This window comes from Gracilinanus agilis, chromosome 2, assembly GCF_016433145.1.
Source record: "Gracilinanus agilis isolate LMUSP501 chromosome 2, AgileGrace, whole genome shotgun sequence".
NCBI lineage: Eukaryota > Metazoa > Chordata > Mammalia > Didelphimorphia > Didelphidae > Gracilinanus > Gracilinanus agilis.
The window spans coordinates 240,267,558-240,284,801 of record NC_058131.1 but is presented as its reverse complement, the minus strand read 5'-3'; the positions used below and the strand labels follow the sequence as shown (position 1 = coordinate 240,284,801).

At 41.1% G+C, this 17,244-nt stretch overlaps 1 protein-coding gene across 1 annotated transcript in view; it reads right to left on the bottom strand.

Annotated features, from left to right (window-relative positions):
• Positions 1–6,398: 6,398 nt before the first annotated feature.
• LOC123233538 (PCNA-interacting partner-like) overlaps positions 6,399–17,244 on the bottom strand; it is a 34,103-nt gene continuing 23,257 nt past the window's right edge. The window contains exon 3 of the mRNA XM_044659618.1: positions 6,399–6,487. Coding sequence (XP_044515553.1) covers positions 6,399–6,487 — 89 coding nt within the window. The remainder of the gene's footprint in view (positions 6,488–17,244) is intronic.

Here is a 17,244-nt window from a genome sequence, read left to right as displayed (position 1 = left end):
TTGTCTCTCTGTCTCTGTCTCTCTGTGTGTCTCTCTCTCCTAAATCTCCCCATTTATCACCTGACTGCACTATTTTGGGATTTCTCTGACGGACTTTTTCACCACATCCACATGTTGGGTATCCTCCCACACCCAAGCTTTTCAGCTTCCTTTTGTATATCATCTTCCCCCATTAGATTGTAAGCTCAGGGCAGCTAGGTGACTAGAGAACTAGACCTACAGAGAGGAAGTCATGGGTTCAAATTTGGTCTCAGATACTTCCTAACTGCATTAGAAGTCTACAAGAATAAGAGCTATAGCCCTGTAGTAAGTGATCAAAGGATAGGGATAATTCTTAAAACAAGAAATACAAAACTACCAACAGCTGTAGGGGCAAGTACTCACATTCTTTAATGATCGAGGAAAGGCATATTAAAAATATTAAAATAACTTTGGAGTATCACTCCACATCCATTAAATTGGCAAGGATTAGTAAAAGGGTTATTGCTGGTGAAGCTATGGGACAAACAATGAGAAAAGCTATGGGAAAAACATTTGTGCCAGCAACTACTGGTAGAGCTCTGATCTGTTCCAATTATTTTGGGAAACAACTTGGAATTATGTAAGAAAAGTTGCAAAAGTGTCCATACTCTTTGACCTGGCAGTTTCTATTGGGTTTCTATTCCAACATAATTATTGACAGAAAGGTTTTTTTTAAAAATAAGATTTAAATTAAAAAAAAAAAGATGTTTTTAAACTCTTAGCTTCTTTCTTAGAATTGATACTAAGTATCAGTTCCAAGCCAAATAAATAAATAGATAGATAGATAGATAGATAAATAAATAAATAAAGGTGGGAAGGGCTAGATAATTGGGGTTAAATGACTTGCCTAGGGTCACATAACTAGGAAGTATCTCAGGCCAAATTTGAACATGGGTCTTCCTGTCTCCAGGCCTGGTTTTCTACCCACTGAACTACTTAACTGTACTAAGATACTCATAGCAGTAAGCAGGAGTAGCATAAAGCTGAAGATAAATCATGTCGTCAGCATTTGGGGAATGGCTGAACAAATGGGGAAATACAAGTATGCCACATGATTTATGCCATAAAGAACAACGAAGGTGAAAAATTCTAAGAACTATAGAAACATTTGTATGACATGATACAGAGAAAAGAAAGTCAAATCAAAAGAAGAATATTTTATATATGAGTGTAATGGCGTAACTATGGGCAGCCAGGGGAGCTGGGTCTGCAGTCAGGAAGACTTACCTTCCTGAGTTTAAATCTGATCTCAGACACTCATTGACTGGATCACCCTGGGCAAGTCACTTCACCCCGTGTGCCTTAGTTCTCTCACCTGGAAAATGAGCCAGAGAAGGAAATGACAAACAACTTCAGTATCTTTGCCAGGAAAACCCCAAAAGGGATCACAGAGAGCCAGACATGATTAAAAAATGACTAACCAACAACAATAATAACAAACAAATGTATAAAAACACGCTTAAATGGCAATAAAATTAGAAAAGAATAATGGATAGCATCAGTATTACGTATTAAAGTTAAAGCACACATCCTTTCTTTTACCATATGGGATATCCCAAAAAGTCTTGGTGGAATTTTAAGTTGCTTCTTAGCAGTTTTCTAGCTTTAAGCTTATTAAAGCTTAAAATTGCACTTACATTTTTGGGACACCCTGTATGGTGAATAACTACGATGTGAACTAGAATGTCTTATTGGCTACAATTTCTGTTTTGCTTGACTGTTTTCTGGATTTGTATACTAGTGGTGGAGGAGTTTAACTGCTTATTTGTGAGATGTTTGTCTGTATAAATACTTATCAAGACAAAAAGAATAAAAAAAATCTGAGATTCTCCTTTAGGGAACATGGGCTGTTAGCTCTAGATCTATAAAGGGCCTCAGAGCCATCTAGTTCAGTTCCTTCATTTTACAAAAGGAAAAACTGAAGCCCAGAGAAATCAAGTGTCCTGCCCAAGGTTACCAGGATCAAAAGCGGGATTTGAACCTCCTGTTCTCTGACTCCAAAGCGAATATTTTTTTTCCACAGTTCCATGTTCCACTCACTTTAAAAAAAAAAAATGAATCCTTTACCTTCTGTTTTAGGATTAATTCTAAGAACTGGTTCTAAGGCAGAAGAATGATGAGGTCTAGGCAACTGGAGTTAAGTGACTTGTCCAGGTTCACAGAGCTAGGAATTATTCGATTTGAACCCAGGACCTCCTATCTCCAGACCTGACTCTCTATCCAGGAAGCCACCTTGCTACTCTGCTCTCTATTTCTCATCACCTTTGTTATTTAAGGCTTTCTACAACATAGACACTAGCTGTGTAACCCTGGGTAAATCACTTACCCATCTGCCTTAGTTCCTCATTTATAAAAATGAACTGGAAAAGGAAATGGCAAATCACTCCAGTATCTTTGCCAAGAAAATCCCCAAACGGGGTCACGAAGAGTCAGACATGACTAAAATGACTGAACAACAATAACCTTCATTATTGGTCAGAAATTAGGAGACAATAGGGAGACATTACAGGGCATTAAACAAGGGAGATGCCACCGAGAAGTGTTTCAAAAAGATGAATATGGGAGCATCATCCAAAAGAGGTTCATGGGGAAATTATTTTCAAATGTCCTCCTTCCGTTTGCCAAAAATGAATGCCTTATGAATCTTGGCTGAGAAGAATTCTTTCAGAATTCAATAGTTTTAATTTCATAAAAGTTCACATTTAGACCTATAAATTTATTTGATTTCTCACTAAGGCTTGCATTTTAAAAAGGTTTTTTAAAAGATTAAATTCGCTTACATTTAAATGAATTAAAATATTCCTAAGTGACTGTCATCTGATGATGACTGTAGTGCCACATTAAATTGAGGCTTAGTGTTTATGCATAGAAAGCTCCTGATGTGGTTAGAATATTAATCTCTCCAGTGAAAAGTTCAAGTATTTTGTTATTCAGAGAAGAACTAAACTTCGGCTTCCTCATTTCTATGTTACTGAAAACTATTTAGAATCACAAGTAGCAGAGGGTTCACAGAATGCCTTGCTACCTTAATGGAAGTGTTTTGAGTAATCCTAATTTTTCAATGTAACTTGGGGTCCTCACCATCTCGTTCATATTCTTCCAATAGACCAGACATCAAAAACCAGCAGTCAAATAGCAGAACATTTAGTTGGGACAGAATAGCAAAGTAACTGAAAAAAACGAAGGAATGAATAATTCTGCACATTCCTTCCCAATACATGAAAGTATATAATTTCCCAAAGAATCCGACACCAGTGGAAAAGGGAATACTCCCCTCTAAACTCCTCTTCTTTTCCTATTCCTCTGACAGTCAACTATTCCTGGCCCTATTTAGGGTTTTTGTGGTCAAGATTAGCTCAGCCTACCCATGAGCAATTAATATTTTTCCAGTTGTTTAAATCTAATTTTATTTGTGTGAAAAGTCTTTTATAATTATGTTCATATAATTACCATGTTTGTCTGGACAGATAGATTCCCAAATATTTTATATTGTCTCTAGAATGATTTTAAATGGAGTTTCTCTTTCAAATTCTTGCTGTTGATTTTTATTAGAAATATATAGAAATGCTGATGATTTAGGTGGGTTTATTTTGTATCCTGCAACTGTGTTGTTATTGTATAAATTGTTCTCCTGGTTCTGCTCCCTTCACTCTGAATCAGTTCATAGAAGCCTTCCTAAGTTTCTCTGAAACTATTCTTTTCATCATTTTTTTATGGCACAATTGTATTTCATCACATTTATGTACTATAATTTGTTCAGCCATTCCCCAACTGATGGACATCTCCTAAGTTTCTAATTTTTTGTCGTTGCAAAAAGTACTTTGCAAATCTTAAAATATAAATATCAACTGGGCAGCTAGGTGATGTAGTGGCTAGAGCAATGGGACTGGAATCAGGAAGACTCGTCTTCATGAATTCAAATCTGTCCTCTGACATTTACTGACTGTATGACCTTGTGCAAGTCACTTTACCCTGTTTGCCTCAGTTTCCTCATCTGTAAAATGGAGAAAAAGTGATAAATAACTGAAGTATCTTTGCCAAGAAAACCCCCAATGTGGTCATGAAGAGTTGGACAAGACTGTAAAAAGACTAAACAACAAATGACAATTGATATTATTAATAGAAATATTTACTACCTATCACTTCTGTCTTTCTCCTGGCTTCCCTGCCTTCAAGATTCAGTGCTAACCCAATCTTCTGCAGAAAACTTTTCCCACTTATTCCCTCATCCCCCCTTTCCATTGCTAGAGCTGTTTTTCTGAGATTACTTTTCATTTTATTTATATATATATATATATATATATGGCTATATATTTATATGCATGCATATATATTCTTTTGTATACATGCATATACACACAGCTATGTATGTTCATAGTTATTTTCATGTTGCCTCCCCTACTAGAACATGGGCTCTTTGGGGACAGGGACAGTGTTTTTGACTTTCTTTTTATCCTCTGTACTTAACAAAGTGCCTGGAACATAATAAGCACTAATTAAATGTTTGACTAATCGACTGAAAGAGAGATTCCAATCACATTCCTCTGGGTTCTGATTTATCAGAATCACAGAATCTGAGAATAGGAAGACATCCGCTGACACTGGCTTCCTTGCTATTCCACCCCCATCTCTAGACTGGGTATTTTCATGAACTGAAAACCATGCCTAGAATCCTCTTTCTCCTCTGCTCCCTGGCTTCCCTGGCTTCCTTCAAGTTCCAACTAAAACTCCACCTTGTACAGGAAGCCTTTCCCAGCCCCTCAGTTGTAGTGCCTTCCCTCCATTAATTATTTTTTATTTTCCCTGTACATGGTTTTTCTATATATATATTTCTCCCCATTAGATTATGTATCCTCAGCACTCAGCACACAGTACCTGGCACATTTGCACTACTCAATTGTGTCTGATTCTTCGTGACCCTGTGGACCATTGTCCATGAGTTTTCTTGGCAAAGCTACTCTAGTGGTTCACCATTTTCTTCTATAGTGGATCATCTTTTGTGAGAATTCTCCACTATGACCCAACTATGGGTAACCCTGAAGAGCACAGCCCACAGTTTCAGTGAGCTACACAAGCCCCTCTGCCACACGACAGTGATTCCAAGCACATAGTAGGTCTTTAATAAATGTTGACTCATTGGCTGACTGACGACCCTAGAGTCCAATATACCTGAGCAAGAATATCCATTATGTTGCCCTTGACAAGTGATCATAGAGCCTTTATTTGACCTCCCATCAGGGGGAATATACTACTCTCTGAGCCTCAGTTTTCTTAATTGCAAATAAGGAGGAGGATCTTGAAGGTTCCTTTCAGCTCTAAATCTCTGATCATATAATTTTCCAAGGTAGTCTAATTCCTCTTTTGAACTACTCTAATTGTTGGTAATGTTCATGCTTTGAAGCAAAAAAAGCTCCAGGCAAAATTTTGGCATCTGAGTTCCAGTCCCTCGCCCCCTCCCAGATTTGTTGCCTAGGTTACTGCTGCCAGGTTTCTTGAAGTACCAGGGCTGTGGGAAACAGCTGAATCCAGTGGCAGCTCCTGGCCCAATCTTGGCGGGGGTATTTAAGTAAATCATAGACGTAGAAGGGGCTGGTGTATCTTGGCTTAGACCAGGCTGTGTTTGGCCCTGAAGAGTTTGGGGAGTGGGGGATGGAGAGGAAGGGTGCTTTTAAAAGGCTAAGTCTGATAGATGGCAGCGACAATGTTTTGTCCTTACATAATCAGTGGTTCCGTGGGTGTTCTGCCCGTGTGGAACAAACCCAAAGTACTCATCGAAACCGAGAGAGCAGCGCTGAAGCTCTCAGAGGTAGGGGCAGGGGTAGGGGTAGCCCAATGCTGCAAGTCTCAGTTAGACCAGCTAAACTCTCAACTGACTCCCCATCCTTAGGAAAGGGTGCAGGGTGCAGGGGTAGTGGGGAAGAACCAGATGATGGTTCTGACAACACGACCATGGAGCTGCTTTTCCTCCTCCTCCTTCTCTCACCCTGGATGTCTGGGGGAGTAAATTATAGCAGTTCCAAGCCTGGCCTGCAGCTTAGCAGGAGGGAATACCCCTCCTCCTACAGGCTATGCCTGTAGATCTCTGCCAAGCCTTCTCTTGTCACTGCCCTGCAGGTGGGCATCAGGCATGACACAGGACAGCAGGACTGTGTCCTCATTGCTCCCCCTGGAATAAATGAGTCGATTGTTGTCCTTTGTACCCAAAGAGGACCAAAGTGACATCACTGTGTCAGGGTCAATGTACAGTCTGTCCAACTGTGACTGATTGGACCAGTCCAAGCCCGGAAGGCTCTACCACGGGTCAGGCACAAAGTAGCCTGTATGAACATTTGGGATGAAGCTGTCTCTCAATGTGCTCAGCTCACATTTCTTTTGAGCTACCGCAGCTCAGAGGGCACGACACTTCCTTTGACATGGGCACGCCATGCCGGACGGTCCCATACTAGTGTCACAACTGAATTCAAAGCTAGAATAAGTAGACACAGAGGCAATGAGGATCCTAAGCTAAGGAAAGTAGCAGCTTGACTTCTCAGATCTCTTTTCTCTTTCTTCCCAGCCCCAAACCTATCAGTTTCCCTGGAATTAGTGGGATGAAGTGGAAAGAACAGTGGATTTAGGGCCAAAAGACCCAAGTTAGAATCTAGGTCTGCCAGTTACTCTCTGTGAGACTGAGGTCCAGTTTCCTTCTTTGTAAAATGAGGGGGTTGGATTAGATCAGCATTTCCCAAAGTGGAGCTTGTACATCCGTGAGTGATGCTTGTGAGTGCCCCCAAGACCCTTTTAAGTGGTATGTGAGGTCAAAACTATTTTCATAATAAAACTCAAAGGTTATTTGCCTATTAAAATGTTCCCCTCCTACCCCTGCCCTCACCCTCTGCCTTTCCAACTATATAACTGTGTGAGGCCTTATTTTTTCTTCATATAGTTAACCAAAACAACATATGGTGACAGATTGAATGCAGAAGCAGATATGAGAATCCAGCTGTCTTCTATTAAGCCAGACATTAGAGATTTGCAAAAATGTGTAAAGCAATGCCTTCTCACTAAATATTTTTTGTTTTGGAAAATGTATTTTTCAGAAAAATTTAATTTATGTTACTATATAATGAGTTCATTATTATTATTTTAGAACAAATTAATAGATATATATTTTGTAAATTATCAGTTTTAATTTGTAACATGGTAAATATCATTGGCGCTGCTAGGGAGTGCAGTGGAGAGAGCACCAGGATCCAGAGTGAGGAAGACTAGAGTTCAAATCTGGTCTTAGACACATATTAGCTGTGTGATCCTGGGCAAGTCACTTCATCCTGGCTGCCTCAGTTTCCTCATTGATAAAATGAACTGGATAAAGAAATGGCAAAACACTCCAATATCTTAACCGTGTGGCCCTTGGGAAAGTCACTCAACTGTGTTTGCCTGAGTTTCCTCTTCAGTAAAATGAACTGGAGAAGGAAATGGCAAACGATTTCAGGACCTCTGCCAAGAAAATCCCAAATGGAGTCACAAAGAGTCAGATATGAATGAAAACAACTAAATACCAGCAACAAAATATATTTTGATCTATAATCAAAACTGTAAAGCTTCTTTGGGTATTTTTTTTTAAACCCTCACCTTCCATCTTAGAATCAATACCATGTATTGGCTCCTTGGTGGAAGAGTGGTAAGGGTGGGCAATGGGGGGTCAAGTGAGTTGCCCAGGGTCATACAGCTAGGAAGTGTCTGGGGCCAGATTTGAATCTAGGACCTCCGATCTCTAGGCCTGACTCTCAATCCACTGAGCCACCCAGATGCCGCCTTCAAAATTTTTTAAGCATGTGAAGGGGTCCTGGAATAAAAAAGTTTAAGAACCACTATACTTGATGATTTCTTGGGTCCTTTCTAGCACTAGATTTGTGCTGGTTCATAAGCTTCCCTATAGATATCATACTCGATCAGTACCTTTCTATCTGGCCTACCAAAAGCTTGTCTGGGGTCTTTCCTTTTTTTTTTTTTTTTTTTTTTTTTTTGTCTTTTTTTTAGACCCTTAACTTTGGTGTATTGTCTCATAGGTGGAAGAGTGGTAAGGGTGGGCAATGGGGGTCAAGTGACTTGCCTAGGGTCACACCGCTGGGAAGTGGCTGAGGCCGGGTTTGAACCTAGGACCTCCTGTCTCTAGGCCTGACTCTCACTCCACTGAGCTACCCAGCTGCCCCCAGGGGTCTTTCCTTTTTTACAGAGGAGGAATCTGAGGCAAACAGGATTAAGTAACTTGCCCAGGGTCATACAGCTAGTAAATATCTGAAGCCAGATTTGAACTCAGGAAGATGAGCCTTCCTGATTCCCAGCCTGGTACTCTATCCATGCTCTACCTAACTTCCTCAGTGGATAGGGCACTCTAGACACATTTTTACCCAGGCATTCAGTTGGACTGGGTGGCTTCTAAGGTCTGGATCACCCCAGATTTATGCTCCTATGGATTCGGTCTGTCTGAAATGCTGTCCTCTGATTTCAGATTTGCCTGGGATTAATTTTGCCTCAAGTTATTTGTCCTAACCCACTACAAATCCCACTCGCCTAAATTCTGACCCCTGCCTTTGCCCTTTGGATTCTTGCCCGTTGGAACCTGCCACCTCCGACCTGCATTTTGCCCGGGGTTTGAAACTTGGACTGTGGCTCCCTTGCCCTGCTAGCCTTGCAAAAGAAGGTCGGGACAATGTGTCCAGGCTGACCTAAAAGGAGGCCAAGGATTGATTATCTGAAGGAACGTCACAGAGAGGTATGAGATGTGAGTCTGGACATTGGTCAGAAGCTAGAAGAGCCATCTTCCTTCAAAGCACAGCACGGTCCAGCTGCTTTCCCTCCATCCAAGGCCTTTCCCGGTCTTCATAATCAGCAGCATCCTGCCTTGAAATGGCTTTGTCTTCCTTTGCTTATTAGAAATTACTTGGCTGGAACAGGTAAGTGGTTTAGTGGGTTGAGAGCCAAACCTGGAGACAGGAGGTCCTGGGTTCAAATCTGGCCTCAGATACTTCCTAGCTGTGTGACTCTGGGCAAGTCAGAACCCAATTGCCCTAACCCTTATCACTCTTCTGCCTTGGAACCAATATTTAATATTGATTCCAAGATGGAAGGTAAGGGTTTAAAAAAATGACTTGGCTTAGGGAAGAGTTCAACCTCCTAGTCAGGGAGACCTGGATGCAGGACCAGCCTCTGGCATTTGCTGGGTAAGTCATTGTCGGGGCTGTTAGATAGTCCTCTAGAATAACAATCTGGACTGATGAAGGAATTTCCACACTGGAACTTCCCTACATAGATGAAATCACATCTGGCTTAAAAGGCAAAACCAAACTAGCATCAATTTTGTATTTCCTTCCACGAGTCCCTGTTGTATCCCTCCAAAGGTCCAAGAGGGCAGGCGCTATTTCATTTTGGTCTTTGTATCCTCAGTGCCTACCCCAGGGCCTGGCACATGAAAAGTACTTCATGAGCCCTCGTATTGAATTGGGAAAGAGAGATAGTACCCAAGTTCCTTTGGGGAAGAGTTCTAAAGCCCTCCAGGCCACCTCGGAGGAAAGGAGGTGAGTTATCCCCCAAACACCGCCAGGTACGCAGAATTTCTATCATTCCTTGGTTTCAAAGTCATCATAGACTGACCCCATGGAGGGAGGTACACGCACTCCTCAGAGCACTCTGACCTTGTGGCCATAGGAACACATTCTAGGGACGTACAAACAATACTTGGAACAGAATGATGCAGGGGAGTGAGTGTCAGATTGGACATCAGAGAACTTGGTCTATTAACTCCCTGTGTGACCTTTAGAAAGTCACTTTGTTCCCCTCTGCCTCTTTTGTGGCTCAGTCGTGTCGGACTCTTCCTGATCCCGTTTGGGGTTTTCTTGGCAAAGATTCTGACGTGGCTTGCTGTTTCTTTCTCAGTTCATTTCCAGATGAGAAAATTGAGGCAAACAAGGTTAAGGGACTTGCCCAGGGTCCCACAGCTGGGAGGTCTCCAAGGTCAGATTGAACCCAGTTATTCTTCACTCCAGACCTGGCATTCTATGCACGGAGGTCCCAAGCTGCCCCTGTCACGCTCGTTCTTCTTCCTTTGGTCTTTTTCAGTCTGGTCAAGGCCATTCTAACAAGGTCTGGTCTTCCTGAAAGGCAGCCCATTTTATTTGCTATAAAGTCTCCATGCTGTAACTTTTTACTATGTTCTTAAAATTATTTCTGCTGGAACTAGTAAAGTGGGCTGCTAAAAGTAACTACAGAACTATTGCTTACAAGTCTAGCCACAATAAGCCATAAACAGGGAAGCAAAACACGTGGCAACCTGGAGCAATACAGAGGGGAGCTCTTAGGTGTTTGGTTTCGGGCCAAAGTGGACTTTGGGAAAAGGGAAGATAGGTAGATGTTATGTGGAGATACAAAGCATGGACTAACAGTAGGAGTCAATGAACATTCACCTCCAATGGCCGAAGGTTGCTGAAATTCTTATGCATTAGAGATTTGTTTTGAAGCAGCTAGAAACCGCCATTTGAACTCAATATACATCAGTGAGGTCTTTTTATAATTGTTAAGATGTTGGGAAAGCGTGAGAAAGTTATCAGAAGAACTGAAGACCGAACTAAGTAGTAAAGAGGAGGAGCCTGTGGTTATAGGGACCTGAGTTCAAATGTAACCTCAGATGCTTACTAGCTGGGTGACCTTGGTCAAGTCACTTAAGTTCTGTTTTGTCTCACTTTCCTCAACTCTAAAGTGGGAATGATAATGGCACCTTGTCATGAGGACCAAATGGGAAACTATTTGTAGGGGACCTGGCACATAGCAAGCACTACAGATGTACTGGTGATTTTGTTATTATTCTTATTTCCCCAAATCGCCCCTTTCCTACCTAGGGAGAGATCCCTTAAACAAAGAATGAAAAAGGAATATTTAAAAAAAAACCAACAGTTCAGCAAAACTAACCAAATGATGATGAACATGTGCAATATGTAATTTGTTTTCATAATGGGTGACTTCATTCTCAACAATGGAAAATGTGCTGGCTCTGGAATAAAGAAGACCTGAGTTCAGATCCTACCTCTGGCACTACTTATTAGACTTTGGGAAAACCAAATTACTAGACTATAGTCAATCAGTCTGTCAACAAATACTTATTTAAACGTTTCTATGTGTCTGGCACTATCCTAAGAACTGGAGATGTTAAAACACACAAATAATGTAGTCCATGTCCTTGAGGAACTCACATTCTGATGGAGGAGACTACATCTAAATAATTTTTTATACAAGATAAATATATGCTGAGTTAGTTCAAGGTAATCTTATTGGGAAGGCATCTGTGTAAGAGCTGGAGGAAGGAAGACCCCCTGTAAAATTCACAACTGTAAAATAAGAAGGGTAGAGTTGATGACTTTCAAGATCCCTTCTAGGTCTAGAGCTATGAAACAATAATCTTTTGACATTTCCTTTCTCAGTGTCATCTAAAAAATAAGAGGGTTGAATGACTGAACTTATTAGGGTATATGAATATAATGGAATAATGCATCAGTGAACATTTATTCACTACCTCCTTTGTGTTAGGGGCTGTGATAAGTGCTTAGGATACAAGAAGAGGCAAAAGACAGTTGTCCTGGGGGCAGCTGGGTGGCTCAGTGGATTGAGAGCTAGGTCCTAGATTCAAATCTGGCCTCAGACACTTCCTAGCTGTGTGACCCTGGGCAAGTCACTTGACCCCCATTGCCTAGCCCTTACCACTCTTCTGCTTGGAACCAATTCGTAGTATTGATTCCAAGATGGAAGGTAAGGGTTTAAAAAAAAAAAAAAAAAGACAGTTGTCCTTGCTTTCAAGGAGCTTAGGATCTAATAGGGAAGAGAACGTGCAAACAAATATACAAAGCAAACTATATACAAGATAAATAGGAAATAATTAGAAAAATGAATAACAAAAGGGATAGTTTCATAGAAACATGGGAAGAATTGTATGAACTGATGCAGAGTGAGGTGATTAGAAATGAGAGAACAATTTAGGCAATAGCTATAACACTGTAAAGACAAGCAATTTTGAAAGACTTAAGAACTCTTGATTGTTGTGATGGCCCACCAGGATTGCAGAGGACCTCTATAAAGGAGGATACCTACCTTCTGCCAAGGGAGTGATGGTCTTGTAAATACTTGTGCAAGAAGCCATATTGGGCCAGGATAGTTGCCAGTTACTGAGGTTGGAATGCAGAATGCAGGGGTGGCATGAGCTAGCATGAGACCAAAAAGTCTGTTGAGGGCACCCTATAAATTGAGACTGATTTTAGGGTCTCAGTCTTGAGAACGGTGGGAGGGTAGGTGTTTCAAAATTGTCTCTTAGCTAAGGATTAGTTACCTAAACTCACTGCTCATCCAGTGCCATCAGCATCCATTCCAATACATCATCAATAATATATAACATTCTAAACACCAACGAGAAAATAAATATTGAAGATCAATTCTGTTAAACCAACCCAACTTGAACTGAGCTTGAACATCAAGAAACTAAAGTCAGGCCTTCGTCCTGACTAAAGCAGTTTGCCTGGCAGGTTCAGTGAATCAGCTTCACCTGAAAACTCCAGAAGATCTCTTATAGGCTTAGTTAGTTAAACAAGGTTCTAGGATTCGTTCCTAATTCCTCTTTTCTCTGTATTTCAACCCATCCTTTTCCTAACCTTGTTTACCTTCATTAAATAAGTTAAAAGGAGAGAAGCCTGTCCTGACCTGATCTGTGTTGAAGACTCTTAGGGGAAAGGTATCTGCTTAAAAATTCTCCTTTCTATCATCTTCTAGCTCATTCAGGTGCTTATTGATCTTCTGTTATCAGGATCAACATCAAAACCAACAAACTGCAGTCAGCTATAACATCTTTCTAGATTGAGTTTACTAGTTCTTGTTTCATCTAAAGAACCAAGTTCCCTTAGCACTGACTGTTGGGGAAGAATCTTTTTATCTTCCTAGGAGGAATCAATGGAGTGGTGGGGCCGGTCTGCAGATTTAACACCCACCACACCCAGCAGCACAGTCTCCGAATCTTACTTACAGCAATCTCATTCACCCTTGTTAAACTACCTAGATAAGAGGTCTCATCACCTCATTTACAGTTTTGGTGGGCCCGCCTTAGGATTTGAAAGAACCTTATAGAGTGTACAGAATGAAATGATATTTTTTTTGACACTCTATTTCTCTTTCTTTCCTTTTCCAGTGGAGGAAAGATAGGAAGAAAAAAAAAACTTTTGTTAAATAAAAAAATTAATTAAAACAAAAACAATGGGGTTGGATGTGACTTCTAGGGTTTTTTGGTTTTGTTTTGTTTTTTTTTTCCAGCTCTAGCTTTATGGTCCTATGATATCAGGCCAGGTATAGTTTCCATTCTTCATTAAAAAAACAAACAAACAGGGGGCAGTTGGAAGCTCAGTGGATTGAGAGTCAGGCCTAGAGATGGGAGGTCCTGGGTTCAAATCTGACCTCAGACACTTCCCAGCTGTGTGACCCTGGGCAAGTCACTTGACCCCCACTGCCTATCCTTACCACTCTTCTGCCTTGGAGCCAATACACAGTATTGACTTCTAGACAGAAGGTAAGGGTTTTAAAAACAAACAAACAAACAAACAACAAACAAACAAAAAACCAACCAACCCAACCTTTACCTTCTGTCTTAGAATCAATGTTGTGTATTGATTCCAAAGGAGAAGAGCAATAAGGGCTAGGCAATGGGGGATTAAGTGACTTGCCCAGGATCATACAGCTAAGGAGTGCCAGATTTGTACCCAGGACTTTCCATCTGTAGGCTTGGCTGTCGATCCATTGAGACACTTAGATGGCTCACAGTCTTCATTTTTAAAGAATCTATAATTTCATTTCTCTAAGGGCATTGCTACCACCACTGCTGATCTAGAGGCTTCCATTCCTTAGAGCCAGCATATATATAGTGCTTTAAGGTTTGCAAAATGTTCAATATATAGCATAACACTTGGTCGGTAATCTCTTTGTCCCTATTTTTTAGGTGGAGAATCTGAGGCTGAGTAAGAGGGTCGTACTGTTAAGCAAGTGTTTGAGGCAGGATTCAAACTTAGGTCTTTGAGATGTCAAGTCCCACACTTAAGTACCTTCGGGGAGTTTCATTTATTGTTATGGGGGAAAAAAAATCAGTTGGTGGCCAACTCTTTGGATGAGTAGTTTTTCCAAGTTTACCCAGACTGGTCCTCCTTCAACAGGCAGAAAGCATATTTCCAGGGCCATATACAACATCCGGCTTGGCCCAACTTGCCAAAACTTGTATTTCACTGACAGAGCCTTCAAGAATCCAGGGTCACCTCCACACCTGGATGAGTCTGAAAGGTTAGTCAGCTGGGGGAAGTCCCTGTTAGGAACTCTCTCCAGTAATGCAGACCCACCCGGTCTATGACTCAGTGCAAAACTCCCAAGTCATTGCCTGAGGCAAACTAAGGTGGAATGACAAGCCCAAAGTCCAAAGTGACTTTGTCAGAAATGAGAATCAAACTCTTCCTAACTCCAACCATACTACTATATCTACTATGACATAATGCCTCTTGGTGGAGGATACTCTCTCATTTTCTTGTCAGTTCAGTCATTCGGTGGCGACTGATTCTTTGTGACCCTATGGACCATAGGTAGCTGTGGAATACTGGAGTGATTTGTCATTTCCTTCTCCAGTGGATCCTTTTATCAGGCAATCAGAGGTTAAGTGACTTTCCCAGGGTCACACAGCGACAAAGTATCTGAGATCTGGTTGGAACTCAGGTCTTCCTGACTCTAGATCCAACACTCTAGCCATTGAGCCACCTAACTTCCTCAAATCAGCCAATGTGTCCCATTATTGGTGAAGAATTCCCTCTCCCAATGCAGACCTCTACCTTCTCTGCAATTTATAACCTTAGAGAGTTCCAAAGACACTGAGGTTAAGTGATTAGCCCAGGGTCACACAGCTAGTATGAGAGGGAACTACACTCAGGCTTTCTTAGCTCTGACGTGAGCTCAACATTCCCTACTCAACTTGGCATTGTCCATTAGCCTCCATTATAAATGAATAAATGGGTTTCCCCATGAAAACCAATCTCTTATGAATTTGCATATGTGTCCCTTTTCTATGGACTTGATTATCCTTGGATAAATTAACCTTTGGGTTCTGAAAGACTCTATGAATTGATGATATGATGATACGAACAGAAACTGATGACTCTACCAAACTGCAACAGTCCTAGATATTATCAATTTATTTTTCAATCAATGATGAAACTTTTTTTTTCACCCCAGCATAGGGAAGAGAGTACTGAACCTATAGCTAAAGAACCTACATAGAAATTTGGCTTTCACCACTTACTCTTCTTAGGCAAACCTCTCTGGATCTCAGTTTCCTCATCTGTAAAAGGGGAAGAGTTTGGGCTGGATAATTTCTAAGGTCTCTTTCAACTCTAAGTCTATGAACCAGTGACCATCTTGCTTTCCCAACATTGCATACTCTTGTTTACACCGCTCATAGGACAGCGCCTGGCACATAGAAGGCATTTAATAAATGCTCGTTGACTGTTTATAAGTAGGCGTCTTGAGAAGCTTTTAGTCAAGAGCTGACTCACATCTTGTAGTCCAGTATAGTCCTTTGTTTTTGTCTTTCTGCTAGATTTTTCAAAAGACAAACATTCCTTATTTTTAAAAGTGTGTTTTTCTTCTTTAAGGGCACAATGCCCTAATTTCTACTTTAATTCATTTCAAATAAAATTTTTAAAACCTTATTGATTTCTTTTGTTTTTATGTTACCATCATTTCCAAAAATATCTTTTCCTTCTCCCCTAACCAGAGAGTTGTGTGAAATAAACTATTTAGGGGACAATGATCCCAAGCACAGAGTCTAGCCCTGCTGTCCCCCAGTGTCAATGTGAGCCTCAGGGTGAGCATGAACATCAATGTGAAACGTGGCCATGGAAGGAGGAGCTAGTAGGGTTTAAAGGTCAGTTGAGGGAAGGAAAGGTTTCTTTACTTCTGCTTGAACAGACTGACTCCCTGGGCTGGTGCTTGGCTGGGTTGAAATCTGGGAGCAGATCTTACCTTAAATTAGAAAGACCTCTCTCTGCCTATATCAAACTCTCTCTCTTTACTAATACATGCTTATAATTCTGATGTTGAGCCTCCAGACCACCTTTTATTTGGAACAGAGTCATTCTTTGATATAAAGAATAAAAAGGGGAGAAAGAAGAGAAATTTGCACTTCAGCAAAACTGAAGAACACATCAATAGTATGACAGTTCATGCAGGGTTCCACACTCACAGCCTCCCTCTTCAGGAAAGCATGCAGGGTGGTGGTACATTTTCTTATCTCTTCTTCAGAAAAAGTGGTCATTATTATATAGCAGTGATGGTAAACCTTTTAGAGATGGAGTGCCAGGCACTGTCCCTCCCCTTCCCCCCAGACTGAGTGCTGTGCCCCTCCCCCCACCAAGTGCCCCACACAGGGGAGAGAGAAAGTGCTTCCATTTGGGCTGCTGGGCAGAGGGACAGGTGAAGTAAGGAATGTCCTCCGTGCAGGTGAAGAGGAGAAGGGGGTTGGCCCAAGCACTCTGCTCCCCTCCAGCTCTGCCACCTGTGAACTGCCCACCTTATACTCTATGCAATCCCATTGGGCTGCTGAGCAGGGGCTGGGGATGTGAAAAAAATGTCATCAGACACAGTGGAAAGGGGGAGGGGAGCAGCTCTGCCTGAGTCCCTCTGCCTTCCTAGTAATGAACTGGGGGGAGGGGTATCCAAGTGCCCACAAAGAACACTCTGCATGCCATCTGTGGCCCTGTGCCATAGGCTCATCATCACTGTTATATAGCATTTAGTTTCCTTATATCTTGTGCTATAGTGTTATACTCACTGTATCTATCATCTTCCTGGCCCTACTTACTTTATTCTGTATTAGTTCATATAAATCTTCCTCTGTTTCTCTGAATTCTTCATCTTCATTTGCTATGGTGCAGTAACATTCTATCACATACATGTGCCACAATTCTTTTTTAGTTATTTCCTAGCCAATAGACTTTGTTTCCATTTCTTTGATACAATAAAGGAGTCTCTCTAATTCTTTCCATTTCTAGAAACAGTATTACTTTATTAGCTTGTATTGGTCATTTGGGGGTACCAATTACTGTTTTTTTAATAATTAAAAAATTGTTGTTAGTGACCTTTATTTTCCTATTATTGGTACTTATGCCACCTCCCCCATCC